This window comes from Lagopus leucura, unplaced genomic scaffold (genome assembly GCF_019238085.1).
Source record: "Lagopus leucura isolate 7727_CA_CO unplaced genomic scaffold, USGS_WTPT01 Super-Scaffold_73, whole genome shotgun sequence".
Lineage (NCBI taxonomy): Eukaryota > Metazoa > Chordata > Aves > Galliformes > Phasianidae > Lagopus > Lagopus leucura.
The window spans coordinates 75,255,605-75,272,631 of NW_024962252.1; the positions used below are offsets into that span (position 1 = coordinate 75,255,605).

The 17,027-nt window shown below is 39.5% G+C and overlaps 1 protein-coding gene and 2 long non-coding RNA genes across 3 annotated transcripts in view; 1 reads left to right on the forward strand and 2 right to left on the reverse strand.

The window, feature by feature from the left end:
* LOC122189058 overlaps positions 1 to 17,027 on the forward strand; it is a 335,697-nt gene that overhangs the window by 296,127 nt on the left and 22,543 nt on the right. The gene's annotated exons all lie outside the window — the stretch shown is intronic.
* Positions 7 to 6,296, reverse strand: LOC122189064. The gene is made up of 3 exons (XR_006181701.1): positions 6,259 to 6,296; positions 3,964 to 4,472; positions 7 to 195 (listed from the first exon to the last, which is right to left on the reverse strand). It is a non-coding gene; the product is annotated as an uncharacterized LOC122189064 (long non-coding RNA).
* Positions 11,400 to 17,027, reverse strand: part of LRFN2 (leucine rich repeat and fibronectin type III domain containing 2) — a 38,310-nt gene continuing 32,682 nt past the window's right edge. The window contains exon 3 of the mRNA XM_042887850.1: positions 11,400 to 12,958. Coding sequence (XP_042743784.1) covers positions 12,040 to 12,958 — 919 coding nt within the window. The 3' untranslated portion in view covers positions 11,400 to 12,039. The remainder of the gene's footprint in view (positions 12,959 to 17,027) is intronic.

A 17,027-nucleotide genomic window follows, 5' to 3' on the forward strand; every position in this document is an offset into this window, starting at 1 on the left:
TTCAAGCCGACTTAGCATTTCCTTTGCAGTCAGTAATTTCATTATTAGGTACCCGAGATCAGATTATGGATTTGGGATTAATTGGCAGAAGTTTCCATGAGATTTTACCCATATATACTGAGAAGTTTCTCTGATGCCTCTGGTGTTTCTTCACTATATTTTAAGAGGATTCTACCCTTGAGAAGGCAATATAGTCTAAAAAAATAAAAAAAATAGGAGTGAGGTAAAACTTGAATACAGTCTAGTTCAGATGTTTTTATAAAGTCTTGTAGACTTCTCTCCACAAACCATTAGGTCGTAATTGCCTCACTAATGTTATTTTATATAGTAACTGCAGTTCCTAACTCCTGATATTATGGCACCCAATGGGATGAAAGTAGGCACTTAACTTTACCGTGCACTGTACTGTAACCTTTTCAGTCCCTGATTATTATTCTGTCAACGCACACTTGTTCATTATTACTTAAAGGTGTTGTCCCTTGCACCAGGATGACACACTGCTGTGTAAATTAGAGCCATAACTAACCTGTTTCAGTGCTGAAGCAAACGCCTTTCCTCTGACAAGCTATGAATTAAGAGCTTCTCTTGTCCCCGTGGAAGGAGCCTTTCTCCTTCATTCCTAATAAGGACAATGCTGAGATGGATTTAAAAGGTTCTTTTCTGTGAAAAGAGTTGATCTGTGATAATCTCCTATAATCTGAAGTCTAGGAGCAAACTCAGCACTAGGCCTGGATTGTAAATCCACTTTCTTACTCTCTCTTTTTTTTTTTTTTTTTTTAATTTCGGAAGTCTTTTAAATATAGTCCCTTTCTCTTCAACAAGGGACATTAAGGAAGTGCCTTTCCAATTAACATTCAAATTACATTAATTATTATTAATCTCAGTTCCAGTAATTGCATTCCTTCTTCATAGCCCTTTTGGAAATTATATGCTGTTAGGCTACAAACTGCATGTTTGCAATATATGCTACCCTCACAGTTGATTTTCTTTCCCTATGCATGCAGCAGATGTTGTGCAGTTCAGGAAACATCATTATTTTCATTTTAACTGACCATTAAAGCTCTTAGAATTACATTTTCCAAGTAAATCATTCAATGAACTTGATTTGTTCTGTTCTTGTTTTGTTTTCATTCATGAATTACTTCTGAACTACCCTAATTTTAGCAAATATTTGTCTAATTTGCACATCGTTTTGGAAGAAAAGATGTTATTCTAGGATTTATGCTTATATTGCTAATTTCAGCTATTACATTCCCCATGTAGCCATTTGTGATAGATCAAATGTTATTACTGTGTTATTACTGCTACTCCCTTGCTGGATGGGAATAACTTTTTATGTGGCCAAGTAATGAAGACATGATGAACAGCAAATAATGAATGGAGAGTACTTGTACTCATGTGGGAGTTCTGTATGCTAATACAGGCAGTGGTAAAAGGACCATTCCCCACATAATCATATGAATGAAAAATAAGTGACATGAACATACATTAATTGGAGACAACACAGGATGGGCAAGCCATGCTGGAACCAAACACGTTATGAGTCTGGCTGGGTTTTCACCACTGCAGGTGATAAAGAGAGCCTGATTTCCTCATCATCTACTTTTCAACAAGTAAAAAGTATCAGGGATAAAAATAGTTAAAAACAGACTTCTACCAGCACAGGAAAAGACCATACCCCAACTGTTTTGGGGAGGTCTACTCAACAAATCTCTTTGAGTGTGCTAAAGATGACAGGATGACAGAAAAGGAGACAAAAATGTGGACCTAAGGAAGCACTGTTGCAACCTGTAAAGCTGCTGCAATCTATATAGGTCTCTAGCATTGATTATATTACTTGGGAGGTTATGAGGCTGGCTAAGGTCAGAAAAATGCAGCTCTATCTCTGTTCAGCACATTTGGGGCTGAAATTTTGTGCAGAAAGCACATATTAACATTTCTGTGAAGGGTTATTTCATATTTAGCTTTATGAAATAGAACCATAGAATAGCTTGAGTTGGAAAGGAGCTTTGAAAGTCATCTGGTGTAACTTCTCTGCAATGAAAGGGATACATACAGCTAGATCACGTTGCTCAAAGCCCAGTCCAACCTGGCCTTGAATGTCTCCAGGGATGAGGGATATCCACTACCTTTCTGGGTAACCTATTCCAGTTCTTGACTTCTTGTCATAAACTTTTTTTTTTTTTTTAAATATCCAATATAAATCTCTTCTCCTTTAGTTTGAAAACACTTCCTCGTGTCCAATCACAGCATACCCAGTTAAACAGTCTGTCCCATTCTTTCTTATAGCCTCCCTTTAGATATTGAAAGGCTGCTCTCAGGTCTCCCTGGAGCTGCCTTCGCTCCAGGCAGAAAAGCCTCACAACTCTCATCTTTGCCTCGTAGGGGAGATATTTCCTCCTATTTCCTCCCTTGGATCATTTTTGTAGCCCTCCTCTAAAAGCACTTCAAAAATTATCCCACTGCAAATTGTAGATTTTTCTTGGTGCGTTCTGGAGAGGATTTGGCCAAACAGGATTTCATGCCAAACAAGAAGTATAGTTGCTTGTAATCACCACAAGTAATATGGATAAGGGGAACACTTCACACTGCTTTGTATTTACAGAAATGAATTTATGTATACATATATGAACTGGATATATAATGATTAGCTCATTAGAACTAGTCTCAAAAATAGCCAAAAGGGTATGGGAACTTCTCCTGACTAAAATGAGATCCAGGTCACCTGTCCTAGAGATTAATTGTGGAGCTCATCACTAGGTGTAATCCATATTAATGCCATATGCAATTTAACCGTAGTGTCATTAACAGTAAATCTAACATACCTGACATAGTAATACCTTTCAGCTGTTTGAAATCTAGGTCACCAATTTGATGTTCCCAAGGGAGAACAAAAAACCTATAGCTTGTTTTCTATATGAAACAATAACAAAACAATGGGTCAGTGTTTTCACTGTTTGTTTTAAGCTTTGGTGTTGTGTTTTTTTGTTGTTTTTTTTTTTTTTGGTTTTTTTTTTTTTTCCTAAAATTGTCCAGAAAGAGCCATTGCTGAACTAATCAAGAGTGAAGAGCTAGCAAGGCCCTAAGTATTGAAATACATTCATCCCATCTCTTGGAAGAGCACTGAGTGGTAACAAATGCTTCTCAGAAAACTTGAGTCCTCAGTTTGAGAACGATGAAGGAGCTCCATTCAGCTAATTCTTTGTTTTTTTAATCAAATTAGCTAATTATTTGTTAATTATCAGCCAACTGTCAGTTGGGCTTAGGTGTATAGCAAATAAAAAAGTATCCTCTCTCCTGAAATCAAGTGATAAATTAGTGAAGAAAGGGAATGGAAGAGGTAAGGAACGTGGTGAGGAGGAGGTTCTGATTCCCAGAAGGCTAAATAAAGATAGCAGAAGCAGGGTCCTCCAGCTTCTGTAAATTACTCTTATCAAGGAAAGATAAGTTCCTCAATCACATTCAGCCTTATGCTTGGTGGTCTTTCCTGGAGGAAGTCCAGCTGAGGTGGCTCTGACCCGCAGACTCCAGCCAGCCTTTGGTTGCCAGCAGCACACTGATCTGGGTGCCCAGCAGGTTGCAGACAGCTGTAGCCCAGGAGCTGCAGCCAAAGCTGCCTTGCTCTCATCTGTATTCATGACTTCTAACCAATGCTAACCATTAGCCAACACTCAGCATATCGCAGACAGTTACATTTCAATCATTTGAATCTGTGTAGTCATTTTGGATCTGTTTGTGTAGCAACCCAACCAAATAGCAAGCTGAGGCTCTCTGGCAGCTGTTGAAAGCATTTGTACTAACGACTCACAGACAGACCGCATTTTCATGTGCCTACTGAGCTTTGCACTGGCCTTGCAACCCAGCTGTAAAGATCCACAATCCCATTGAGCTTTCTTTGACAGAAATCTGTCATCTTATATCCTCTATTAACAAGAAGACAGTCTTCTAGGGACAGCAGCTTACCTGGACAGAATCAGTACTATACTGAGTGTTTTCTGTGTGTCTTCTCCAGATATCACTATACAATCTGGCACAGTGCAATGAAGTATCCTGGAAGGTGAAATTGTTCTTCTATTCAAATTTCGCGTTATATCCAGAGCAGTATTTGAATGGAAAAGAGAATGGTTGGTCTTCTGTTTCTCAAAATGAAATGAGAAAGGTACTTCTTGAGGTGATGGTGGTTTCTGTTGGTTTGGTTTCTTTTGTTTCTTTGTTTTTAATTTGTTTCTGTTTTATGGCACAGTTTCTGCTTTGATATAGTTGCTACTGATTCTGTTGTTGCTGTATATTTGGTCTCCAGTGAAATATTAAGACAGACAGGAGGTGCACTTTGGCCTTCTTGCAGATGAGGACTTCTGCCATCATCTCCACAAACACACGTCTGTGCATTTCCACACTCCTCTACAATGCCCTCCCAGTTGACAAGAGATTTTTCCTCAAAGTCAGGTTTGACAGGCTCAGAGGCAGAAGCTCTGAAACAAGAAGAGTAATTCAAAAATCGCTTTTGTTCCAGTTTTGATTGTCAGGGTATGAATTTCAGAAGAAGTTCTTTGCTTCCTTATGGAGATTAGGATAAAGGCTTAGTCTCTCGGGCTCTGAGGCAAAGATTTAGGGAGTTTTCCTGAAGTGACCAGTGCCAAATTCTATCACAGGATACTCAAATAGAGAAATCTATTACACTAGTGAGGTATGTGTTCTTACATGACCATGCCTCCTGTTCATGCTGTGATCTGTGCAGTGGTCCCTTTCTGGAGATCCCACTTCATCTAGGCCAGCCTTTGTGTATGACACCTATTCCAGCAGTGACCAGCATGCATCTGTCTGCTGCAATAACATCTGGATCATTTCAGCCCACTGACTGCCATTTTATATCAGATATGCAGGCCTAGTTATTTGTAGTTTCACATCTCTGAGTCATGTTCAAAGGAAGCAAGATTAACACATCCTCTCTCTGGATTTGTTTCATCCTCATTACCATAGGGTAAAAAGTAGATGTTTCACAGCATGCAGCCTTGCCTATGTCTTATCAAATGCTACATTTCATACCAATGTACCAATAACATCAGCAAAGACAGCCAACATCCTTGAAACAACAGAGTCTATTTTTTAAATCTGTGCAGACAAGTATCTTGTGATTAACAGCTTGTTATTAAAATATTTCTGAATTGTTAATTGCTGAGAAGAGGATAGGAGTATTAACACTTTAAAAATAAATTAGTTCCATTGAAAGAAACCTGAGATGTATCATTAGAGGCATCCATTCAATTTATCATTGCTTGACAAATATTATTGGCAAACATGGCAGTATAGCATTGTTAGAATTGTCTGGCACATTCCCTTGGAGCTCTGTCTTTCTATAGCCAAACTTTTATTTGGAAAATTTCAGCCAAAATGATTCTGCTGTTTGTAAGAGAAAAAGAAGGAGAAAAAAAAAAAAAAATAAAAAAATAAAAAAAAAAAAAAATTCCTTTTTCTTATATTAAAAAACAAAACCAGAGAGAGCAAGCATAAGACACTTTATGAAATGTTCTTGTGGTGTTTGTACTTTGAAGTTCAACCTAGATAATTTGCAAGTGGTGGGACACTCTCTTGGATGTGCCTTGTGTTATTCTTCAAGAACGTTACAGAGACCTGCTCTAGCCAAAAGCCTGCAGAAAACATGCACCACAAAGACCTCATTAAATTTGTTAGTAAAAATTCATGGAGATTATACATTCTTCATCTCCTCACAGCTCCTGCATGTGTTTTCAGTACACATGCATCACCCTTGTAACGGAGCAACTGAACTGCCTACAGTTAAGAGCTATGGGTTTCCCCTGCCCATGGTAGCTTGATACTACAATAGCACTGGAGCTGAGGGCTTACCTCTCATGGGAGCTCTACATGGAGAACTACCAGGAACCATGGAAGGAGTGGGGAAAAAAAAGGATACGGCAGTAGAAAAAGAGATTAGACTAAAACCAAGAATGTGATAAAACTCTAGGTAATAAAAATTAGATGCACTCTTGGGGTTTGTGAGTGTAAGAGGTTTCAAGCAATAAAGATGAGGAGTACTGAAACGCACTTGTTTGGAAAGACTAAATGAGCCCTACGTCTTCGGTGGCATTATCAGTGATGATGTTTTTCTGGTTTTTTTGTTTGTTTGTTTTTTCCCCTCTGTATAGTAAATGAATATATAGATGCTATAACTATGAAATAAACCAAAGAGTTTAGCAAAGCAGATACTAATAACAAAAAGAGAATAGATAGAAAGCTTACCTGCATCCCAGGCTTGCTGCAAAACTCCAGAGGAGGGATCTCCAGATGAGATCCTTTCCCACTGATAGTCAGCTCTTAAATGGGTCTAAGAGAGGTGGAGCCAGGCTCCACCCCTTCCGGCAGTACAGGTGAATTGCCTTCACCTGTGCTCCTGTGCTGACTCATTGCTTGCCCCAGGTGATCAATCAGAGGTTCAGGCCATGATTCAGCAGTTACCATACATTCTCCCATCAAAATTGCCTGCACAAATGTGGAAAAATTTTTTTTTTAAAATCAGTGTTACAAAGGCTGACCATTCAGTAAATTCCAGGTGTAATGTGAATCTTGTGGGCAAGTGTGCAGGAAGTCTCTACTCCTAAGGTTAAATGTACTTTTGCACAAATCCTCATCTGCTGCAGGTCTTGTCCTTCCCTGCAGATTGTCTGATGCCTGTTTCTGTACTGGCACGGCCAGGGGCTGACTCCTATTTTACTGATCTGCACAGCATCAAGAACAATCAGACTGTGATGACCAACCCTGCAATCTGACAAGTAATTAATGGAGCACTCCTCTTGTGTTTGCAGACTGAAGTTCATGGATTGTAAATCCAGAATGCACTTTCTCCTAGTGGAGGGTGTGGAATATCACTGTTTCTGTGTTCAGGCTCCTTTTATGACTGAGTTTAACATCTGATGCAGCTGACTCGTCCTCCCAAAATCCAAGCCAGCCAACAAAAGAATCAGTTTGTCAGCATAACCAGGAACAGTACAAAACAGTTGCTGCCTATGTCTCACTGCAAAACAAAAATTCTCACTTTTTATAGCATGTGTTGGAAGAACTGGGTGAATAAGTGCCCTAACATAGGAGTCTCTGCTGCAGTCACGTGAAACCCCTCACCTTGAGTTAAGTTCTTTTGAAGCACTGAACTCCACCAGCTGGGATGAGATGTAAATTATCAGTTAATTTTCCTAAAATAGGAGGCTTTTGGTCTCTTTTTCATCTCATTAGTATTTCATTTTAAAAGAAAAAAAAAAAAAGAAATTCCATCATTACCAAACAGGAAAATCTGTGTATAACTAACCATAAAGTTAAAGAGCAAAACATAGACATGTGTGCTTGTGTTTACATAAACATGTATGCATGAATACAAATGCAAAAACATGCTGTTATATCTATATCTCTCTATATATTTATATCTGTGGCATTTGCCATCTGTTAGCAGTGTAATACTGGAAATAAGCATCTGGCACTGTTTCATATAGTAGGGCCTTTTGACAGCTGATGCTAGGGAATGCTGTATCTTTGGGGATTACCAAATAATTAATTAGGAGTAGGTAAACATACTGCAGAACACAAAATTCCTATACTGAAAGCAAGAATGTCAAGGTACTCTTAGATTTATTTTTCATCTGGCATACAGCCTAACATCAGATTTAATGCTTTTTGGCGAGATGCCCTGACTGTGTTTAGGGCAATTTTTGTTAAAAGTGAACCATAAAATATGTTAATAATGTTACTTGTTAATTTTGCATCTACATTATTATTACAACTCCACAATTGCCCAGGTAGTTAACTGTAAACACTGAAAACAGTGCAGAGAGAATCATTGAGTTTATTTCTCTGGAAATAAACTGCAAGAAGATGTGTGCTGCATGAACCATATGGTATGCTATGTGTTACCCATGGGTTAATGGTTACAGAGCACTGGAAACAGATGTGACATTTGAGCTATTCAAAGGCTAAAATGTTTTCTTCCTTATCAGATGGAATTATTCATTGGTTTCCAGGTTCAAAAGTGTTTAAATCACTGCTGCATTTACTGCACTTATTCAGACACCTCCAAGGGCTCTTTTTGGTCATATGTCTTTGCAACCCTTTGCTGGGTGTAGTGTGTGAATGAAACAAGCTGTCTCTTGGAACGCTATTTCCTTCTGTTTCCAGAGCAAATCAATCTTATACTGTGGGATTTGAACAGCTTCAGCTAAGGGAATGGTACAACCTTTCAATATTATATCATGTAAAGCCTAGATACTTTTCATTGCTTTGTTGTTATACATTGATTTTTGAATGAATTAATCAAAATTGTAGCCAGGAATTGGGTGGAGATTGGAAACATAGATCATCTTCCCCAAAGGGGAAGGGAAAAGCATATCAGTTGCTGTCCTGTAGAGCTGGCAGTCAGAAAAGACATTTGAAACAAGGAATACAGTCCAAGTTATGAAATTTGTAAGGAGGACACAAATAATATGGTCTGCTTTGCTACAATTCTATATGTACACAGACAGACACATACACACATAGATTTCATGCTCAAATTGACCATTTGGTTCCTAACAAACGCCATGTCACGTGCACTCCATCTCATCATGTTTCAGAAATTTCCGTTTTGTCATCTTTTTTACTAGGATGATATTTTCACTATGATACAGGAAGCTCAGCTTCTCAACCAGGTATGGAAAACATGTATTGCGCTCAGAAAATGAGTATGTGTATATATATAATTTTACTAGCCACTGATGTGTAGTTGCCCTCAGAAATGGAGCAAGAAATATCTCTGCCATGCAACAGCAATATAGAGAAATAATCAAATCCAGAGATGCTGAATGAGATGCACCTGTGGAAACAGAGGCAAATGTACCAAGAGAAAGAGCTTGCTAAGAATGTGAGGGGGAGGAACTTGGGGGTTACAGTCCTGCACTAGCAATTAGGGCATGGTTACAGGATGTAATCAAAAAGCATTGTTTTTGGCAGTGCTGAAACACTCAGAGTTGTACAGGGGAAGCTGCAGACTAATTTGAGAGGACTTGATGGCTGTGAGAGCAGGGCCATGGCTGGTTGCGCATGGACACTGTTACCCTATCAGGTGCTTCAGCGCTGGCGCCATCACGCCAGGTTGGTTCTAACCTTCTCCCAGGGCTGTTCACTTGCTGATTTGTTGTGTGGCTCCCTGCCCCATGTACAACTTCCTTGGTCGTGTTCGTCCCAAATGTTGTGAGTACCAAAGGCAACAATTGTTGGGCATTCATTTCATTTTGCTCACAATGTGCAAATATGCTGATGTGGATCAAGCCTCATCCATTAAAACTAAATGAATTGAAATCATGATTAACAGTAATAAATACAGCTGTTAGATTGTGCACTTTATTACCTGGGTTCTTTGGCAGCTATCCATTATTTTAAAGCAGCATCTGTTGACATACTCTAATCCTATGTGAGAAAGTGAAATAGATGCTTTGCTTTTTAATAAAGAGTGTAAGATACTGCTTTTGAAAATTCATGACTGCATATGCTACTAATCCTGATGATGAACTCAACAGCTAAATTAAAAACAACCCAAACATCATGCCCAAAGGGAAACAGCATCATGATAAACTGTAGTTGAACCACACCACAGCGTAATAAGGAAAAGAAAAATCAATACATGAACCTCTTTAAGAGTCTTCAGTGCAACATAAATGTAAATGTCGTTAATAGGAAGCTGCCATCTGGACAGTTGGATAATGTAGATTCTGGCAATAGAGGTGCCATTCCTCTTGGAAAGCACAAGAAAATCAGACTTTGAAAGATGTTGCAAACAAAGTTTTACTGAATCTCTTTTGAATATATTAAAGTTGGCTATGAGAAAAAGCTTGCAAAGCCATCAAAAAGGTTTCCTCTTCTTCATGTTTTGGATCAGGGCAGAGATCACTGTTCTCTATATTAGCGATATAAATGTGTACAAATATGACCACAGGAAAAAAAAAAAAAAGGTGAGATGCCTTTTTAAAAGATCTTTTCTCTAAAAAGGAGATTGTATTCCAAAAGAGTCTGTATTATGGGATTCCTACTTCATATATGTAAAACCCTGAAGTCAAAGATAGTTTACAGGAGAGAGAAAGCAAACATATTTTTAAGACCTTTTTTTAAACGATCACCGCTCCTTGTTTAGGTTTCATAGAAGACCGCAGAACAGCAAATAAATGAAAAGCAGGTACTTTTCCCCAAGAATATTTTTACTGTACATTTTGTAGCAAAAAAAAAAAAAAAAGAAAAAGAAAAAGGAAAAAGGAAAAAATATTCCGATCACAGGGATGTCATTTCTAAAACTCCAAGTAGGAAACATGACAAATACAAGATCAAGTACACAGCCATGTCACAATATATCTCTGCACCTTTAAAAAAAATATACATAGAGTTTTTTTCATGTGTTATTTGCTCTGTGCCCTGACCCTTTCCCCACATCTTTTACAAAATCATAGGAACTATGTGCAATTTCAGAATGGTTCCCAGCAGCTGATCATTGGCAGCCAACAAATTAATAAACAAGGACAGTTGCAGTAGCCACCAGAATGCTGGAAATCACAGTCTAGTCACCGAGGACAATAAAGTCACCGACGGCAATGGACCATGTGCATTTCCAAAACCACAGAAATGCTCCCCAACAAGGAATCTGAGAATCAGTTTACAAGCACTGAAGAGCTTATGTTCTTAGTTAACAAATAGGTTAGGGTGAGGGACAGGGGCGCTTGGGTACGTAGGAAAGGCTGTTTGTGTGCAGGGGACACGTGGGATCCTTGTCCTGACACTCAAATTTAACTCTTTTTATGTGGCTAATTGGGAACATATCCAATCCCCTAAAACACATAAAAACTTACATTTCATGTGATGCTAGTGGTACAGTCAAGCTGTGTCATGGAGACTGTAGAAGGAGCTTTTGTCACATTAGGGTGGAAAACTGTGTTCTCTTCGTCAGTTGAGTAGAGAGTGACAGCGTGACCTTTGCCAGAAGCAACTGGCATTCATAATGTAGACTGTTCATGGGAGACACTTTGGTTTTCCCTTTCTTTTTCCTTTACTATGAAGTCTTGATAACAACTTTTTGCATCTTTGTTAGCAAAACCCCCAGAGATACCAATAGTTGCTGCAATCTGCCTTAAGCCCTGACAAGCAGAGAATATGAAGAAGATAGAAGAGGAGGACTTTTTAAAAACTTATCAGGCCCTGGATTTTAATTTTTCTAGGACATGAAGTGGTAGTATCAGAGGTGGGTTACACAGAACTTCAGAAATTTGACCTTTTTACGGATCCTCCTTTCCATCCAGGGGATTTACTGGGAGACTGAAAACTAAACAAAAAATGGAAAACATGGAAACAGACTTTCTGCTGGGAAAGAAAAAACAGAAACCATCAAAACAAAACAGCCCAGAAGCACTCACAAGGCAAAACAAAACAAAAAATCAGCAAATCCCAAACCAAAAGCCCATTCGACAGGTATTGTTATTTTCCCAGATGTCACAGTTAACGCTACAAGATAAACAATTTGCTTTAATCTGTCCCTGCAGATGCCCTGCCTGTGCATCTGAGAAAGTCATTCGCAATAATAACCAGATGCATCCTAGCACCAGTCTTACATCCACAGAAGTGCATTTCTGTGGATAAAAGAGTTGCCCTTATATAAAAAAAGAAAACCTTTAAATTTATGCTCTTAAACCCCTTTTCATCCTCTGTTTAATCTTGTTTGACAGTTCACCAAGAATTTGAAAAACTTTTGGAAAGCAATGATAAATACAACAGTAAATTTCTTGAAACATTCACACGTTTCAGCTGGGGACCAACAGGAACAGTACCATATGTGCCTATTCACATTACAAGACCTTCTTTCTCTTTCAGCATCCCAATTACTTATTTATTTACCTATCCGTTTTGCCAGTACAACTGAAAACATTTCCTCCCCTCTCTTTCCAAATGCAGCAGCAGCATGCTACTGCAGCAAACCACAATATATAACACATGAGTGGAGAAGATGGGGGGAGACTTTGATATTTACACTGTGCTTTCCATTACCCACTCTGAACTCCCGTAAGTCCCTTTTGCCCCTGTTAGGTCATTGTCATCGTACTGTAAAAGCATGCCATTCACCGAGAGGCTCCTCTTTGTCCAAATGTTCGTTATCTTTTTTGGGTAGGTACAACACTGAGATGTAGCAAAGTCCCCCATGTCAAAAGAATGGCTACGTTTAGTTTTGCCCTCCAGAGGTAACATGAGGAGGCTGCGAAATTTGGACTCCGGCTGGCCCAGCAGTGGTTCTTTGTCTGAATGGCGGGCCGCCGTGGAAGTTCTGGAGTCTGTCGTCTCCTCCTTTTTCTGACATTTCAGTTCCAGGGAGGCAAAAGCTCCCATTAGACGGTCAATGTTGTGTTTTGACCTCGAGGGGGGCCTCCACTTACTGGACAATGTGCCCTGTTCACTTTGGAGGCTATAGTTATCACAGTCACGGCTATTCATAGAGCTGGAAGAAGAGGAGATGCTGCTTCTCACAGACCCAGAGTTAAACTCCATAAGTTCGTTTCTCACCACCACTTTGGGGTTGACTTGGGGCAGGACTCCATTTTGAACCGGTTGTGCTCCATTTGTCTGTGAGTAGACGTTGCTGACGTTGGACATCTTCCCTTGGGAGTTGTTGCAGACCTTGTAGCGGACCATCAGTATTACAATGAACACCAACAGAGTTGCCACAATGATGCCCCCAATGATCAGAATCATGGTCCCACCCAGGAAATGGCTGTGCATCGACTGGCACTGAGGGTAGTCTTCTTTGGTGAAGAACTGGGCGCACCCTACAATATTGGTGGCAGTAAGAGTAGTGGCGGTGTCATCCCACATTGCCAGAACACAGAGGTCATAGCCTGTTCCAGAAACAAGGTTGTTTACGACAAATGCTTTGTTTGTAGCAGGAATCATCCTTTAAGAAGAAAAGAAAAAAAAAAAAAGAAGATAAAAGAAAAAATATGTTACTGAGGAAAATGAGGAAACAAGAGAACAGTCATGGGAACAGTGTGTGAGCTGGCAGGAAGGACTCAGAGCCATAAAATTCAAACAAGCATTCAAACTTCCTGGTTCTTGTGGGTCCAACAACCCAGTATTCAGGAATACAGAAGTTTTGAAGGCCAACTCTCAAATGTACAACAAAGGGAGTAAGGAAAACCAAAGCAAAGCAGTCTGCTCCTTTTCTCTCCTTTCTTGTACTGATCTTAAATACATTTAAACCTGAACAAATAATTCAGAATAAAAGTACATGCCTACCAAGAGCGGTTCTTTCTGAGTGTGCAAATGACCATTGCATTTCCTAAGTCTGAACCTGGCAGTCGTGACAGCGCTTCATGGGTGCCTGAATGTGTACTGTATAACTCTGGTAGGTTGCTTACCTTGTGAGGACAAGAGGCTACATTTAGTTTTAGCGTTCCTTGAGAATGCAGGGCAGGCAGCCTCTCCTGCTTCGGAGAAAAAGAAATATTGGCATTCTCAGTGGCTGAGAATAAAACCAGAGGTGCCCCTTGCCTTTTTTTTCTCTTTACTGCCACATAATTACAGGCTCGAGGGAGAGAAAATAGCTGAAATTAGAAACAGTCCATTCTGACTTAGAGATGCAGATCTTTAGCACAGGCAACAATGTGCAACACAGAGCAAGCTGGCATGAGTGTAACTGGGATGGTAAGGCATGGCCATAGGAAAAAGGCATACTCCTGGGTGTGCCAGGATTTCCTAGCCTCAAACAACCTTCACAGACAGCACACATTACAACACTCCAGGGACCTCTCAGTGCAGTGGGAGGGAATAGACCTGCACAGAGAAGCAGCATCAGGGCACTACAAAGGTGAGTATCTGATCATCTCTGCATCTGTGCATTCCTGCACTTAGACTTACTTAGACTGCACTTAAAATCACACCCGCCTGGCCACAGGCAACATTCTATTTCAATTTTAAAAAGCAAACACAGAAACAAACAAAAAAATTCTGCAGGTAAAAGTAATATCGATGAGAAAAACTTGGAGGATAACCTGGCAGATTTACTCAATGTTATATTTGAGATCCCTGTCACATTTATCATCATAATAGAGATGTTCTGCTCAAACACGGATGAACTATTCAGTATGAGATGAGAGGACATAAAGCAGCCCTCTTGGAAACTGCTGGGAACTATAGCTAAAATGACTACTAATAGCCACAGTGGCTGGTCTCGAGTCATTTCTAATTGTCCTCCTCTCTGTGTGGCTCTGACAACAACACACAGCTGGCACAACAGCATGGGGGCCACGCCTGCACACTACTGAATTGTTCAAGGAACAGTTTTGTACCATCTTCATAACTAAAATCCACAGACCACAGCACTTATTGTTCCTGTGTGTTACTCTATTTCTCCCTTCTACCTTCAGTTATTATTATAGTTCACCATAGTATTATCAGGCCTGGGAATAAGTGTAACAGTAGGACACCTATTTCATCTATTTCTATCTGACACATATTCTCACATTTTCCAGATGATCTGCAAGTGGAGACATACTGAAAATCTTCATGGAAGGTCTGCTGCTGCTGATTATAATGCCTCTGCATTTATTGTCAATGCAGACCCTGCAACCAGCTCTTTTCTTCATCTGTCCCAGGTCCCACAAACTCAGAAACTCTCCTACAGGGGGATGTCATCTATCTCACACTTTGCTCTGCTCCATTCTTATTTGTCTTCCATAGATTTCATAGTCCCAATCCTGCTAAGGGAATGTCATATACACAAACCAAGGATGGTACACAGAATAAAAGAATCAAGCTTCAATTACAAGATCTTCAAGCTCATGAGCAGTTTCACCAGTTGCTTCATCTCTCCTGTATTAGTGTGCTATAGTCCACTTTCCACTCTGTCAGCTACATGCTTACAAAAAATCTGCAGGGCATAAGGCCTTCAGAAATATTTTCATTATGAAAGATCACTGCAAAGAAAAATAGCACTGTTAGCAGAAAGAATAGACAGCCCTGTAAAACTGAGTCTCAGTCTTGGATCATAACTCACAAGAAACAGAGTTATAGCACCATCTGCTAGAGTGCTTCCTTTTGCTTTACACTGATTAAACACAGAGAGATCTTTTTATTCTCTTTGAGCAAACAGCAAACAACTGAGTTTACATAGCATATACACTTGCACATATCTTACACGAATAGAAATATAGTATTTCAGCTTAACACTCCATGCTAATTTATACAGAATGAACACTAGTAACCTTAATCATTTACAACTTGTTTTCTTCATATCTGATTACATGCAAGCTTTCAAGGAAATGTAGCTACTTGGAACATTTCAAAGGGTGGAAGTGGGTGATAGTGGCCATGATGGAGCCAGTCCATGTGAAAAAAGAGCAACAGTGAGGCCAAAACCAGGCCTAAAACATGGATAGGTTAGTTGCCTTGAAACTTGTCATAAATGCTCCTCTTAGTCTTTGAAAGAAATGGAGTCATTTCTAAGCTCAGTCAGTCCTGGGAGCTACGGCTGTGATAATATTGCTACTAATAATAGCTTTATAAAAGAACATAGTTGTAATCCCAGTTATGGAAAAAGCAATCAACTCTCCATGTACATCTAAAATGAAGATTTCTGGATGTTTCTGTAAATAAACTAAATGTTCTTGTAAAATGTTCAAATTAACATTATTGCATGAGAACAGCTGAGCATAGGAGTAGGCACCAAATTTAAGTCTACTAAGAGTTAAGTAATTAATCTCAGTTTTCAAGCTTGTAGGGAAGGTCTCATGTTCATGAAGCTGCCAAATTGAGAAAGTATTTCGATATTCCTTGTGTGCCTTACCTAGGCCTTCTCAGTCAGCTTGCCTACTAGACAGCTTTGATAGATGACATGTCTTAATGTTTCCCACACCTCAAATGCATAGGGACACATTTTCACCCTAGGATACCAATGACCATTCGATTGTCCAAGGCAGCATAGCTGCAAGATGTCACTTCAGTATATGCTTTGCTGCATGACAAGGGTATTCTCTTTGTGGCTGCTATACACATCCAGCACTGTTAGTCACGGATCATCATGCCCAGCAGTTGGGACTCAATAGTCAGGAGCTGCCACAAAAACAAAAGGGCTCTTTAAATCTGTGGGCCAGGCAGAGCTGCTGAAAGGCTTTGCTCAGTCAACTCAGGGCAACTAAACACAGAAAGATGGTTTCAGGTATTCTATTGCCTGGGTCTCCAGAGGACATTTTAAAAAAACAGCTTTATATCTTGAGGCAATGAGCTTGATATTGTTCACCACCTTTGCAGGACAGTGCAATCTTGCAGAGCTACTTCTTATCACAGAGTGGGAGTAAAGATCTAACTTTGATATTAGCCTTTCTTTAGGGAAGAAAAAAAAATAACTGCTGAGTAACTGCAAGAGAAAATCTACTAGAAAAACACCTGCTTAATTTTAAACTAATCCTAAGTTTTGATAGGTGTACAGTTTAAGAAGCCCAAGAATACTGAGGCCTGGGAAAGCAGTGTCCTCAACTGTGTTAACAAAATATGCATAGGGAGATAAGAGTTCCCAGGAAAGGATCTAAAACCAACAAGCTTTGGATAGAGAATCCACTTAACAAAAGGCATTTAAAATCTAAGTGAAAGAAGAAGAAATTTGGAAATATTTTCAAATTTTTATTTTCTCCTTATGAAATTTCACTGTTTATAAGACAATAATTTCAGTCTTTCTCCTCCAGTTTACTTTCTTTGTGGTGGGAACAGCAGGTAAATGTGTTCCACATTAGCACTTGAATTTGTTATCTGTCTTTTAAGGTAGATTCTGAATCATACCAGTGAAGATTAAAAATCCTCTTATAAGAACTTTGTTCCAATCTCTCAGAAAACCTTGCCTGTAAGGAATGAAACAAGCAAGGAGGTCTTACAGTTGACCTTCATAAGGAACAAAAAGCCCTATTCTCTCACCTTTTGCCACAGTATTGTCACTTATTGGAAGAGGAGGGGAGATATGGCCAGCACTGGGG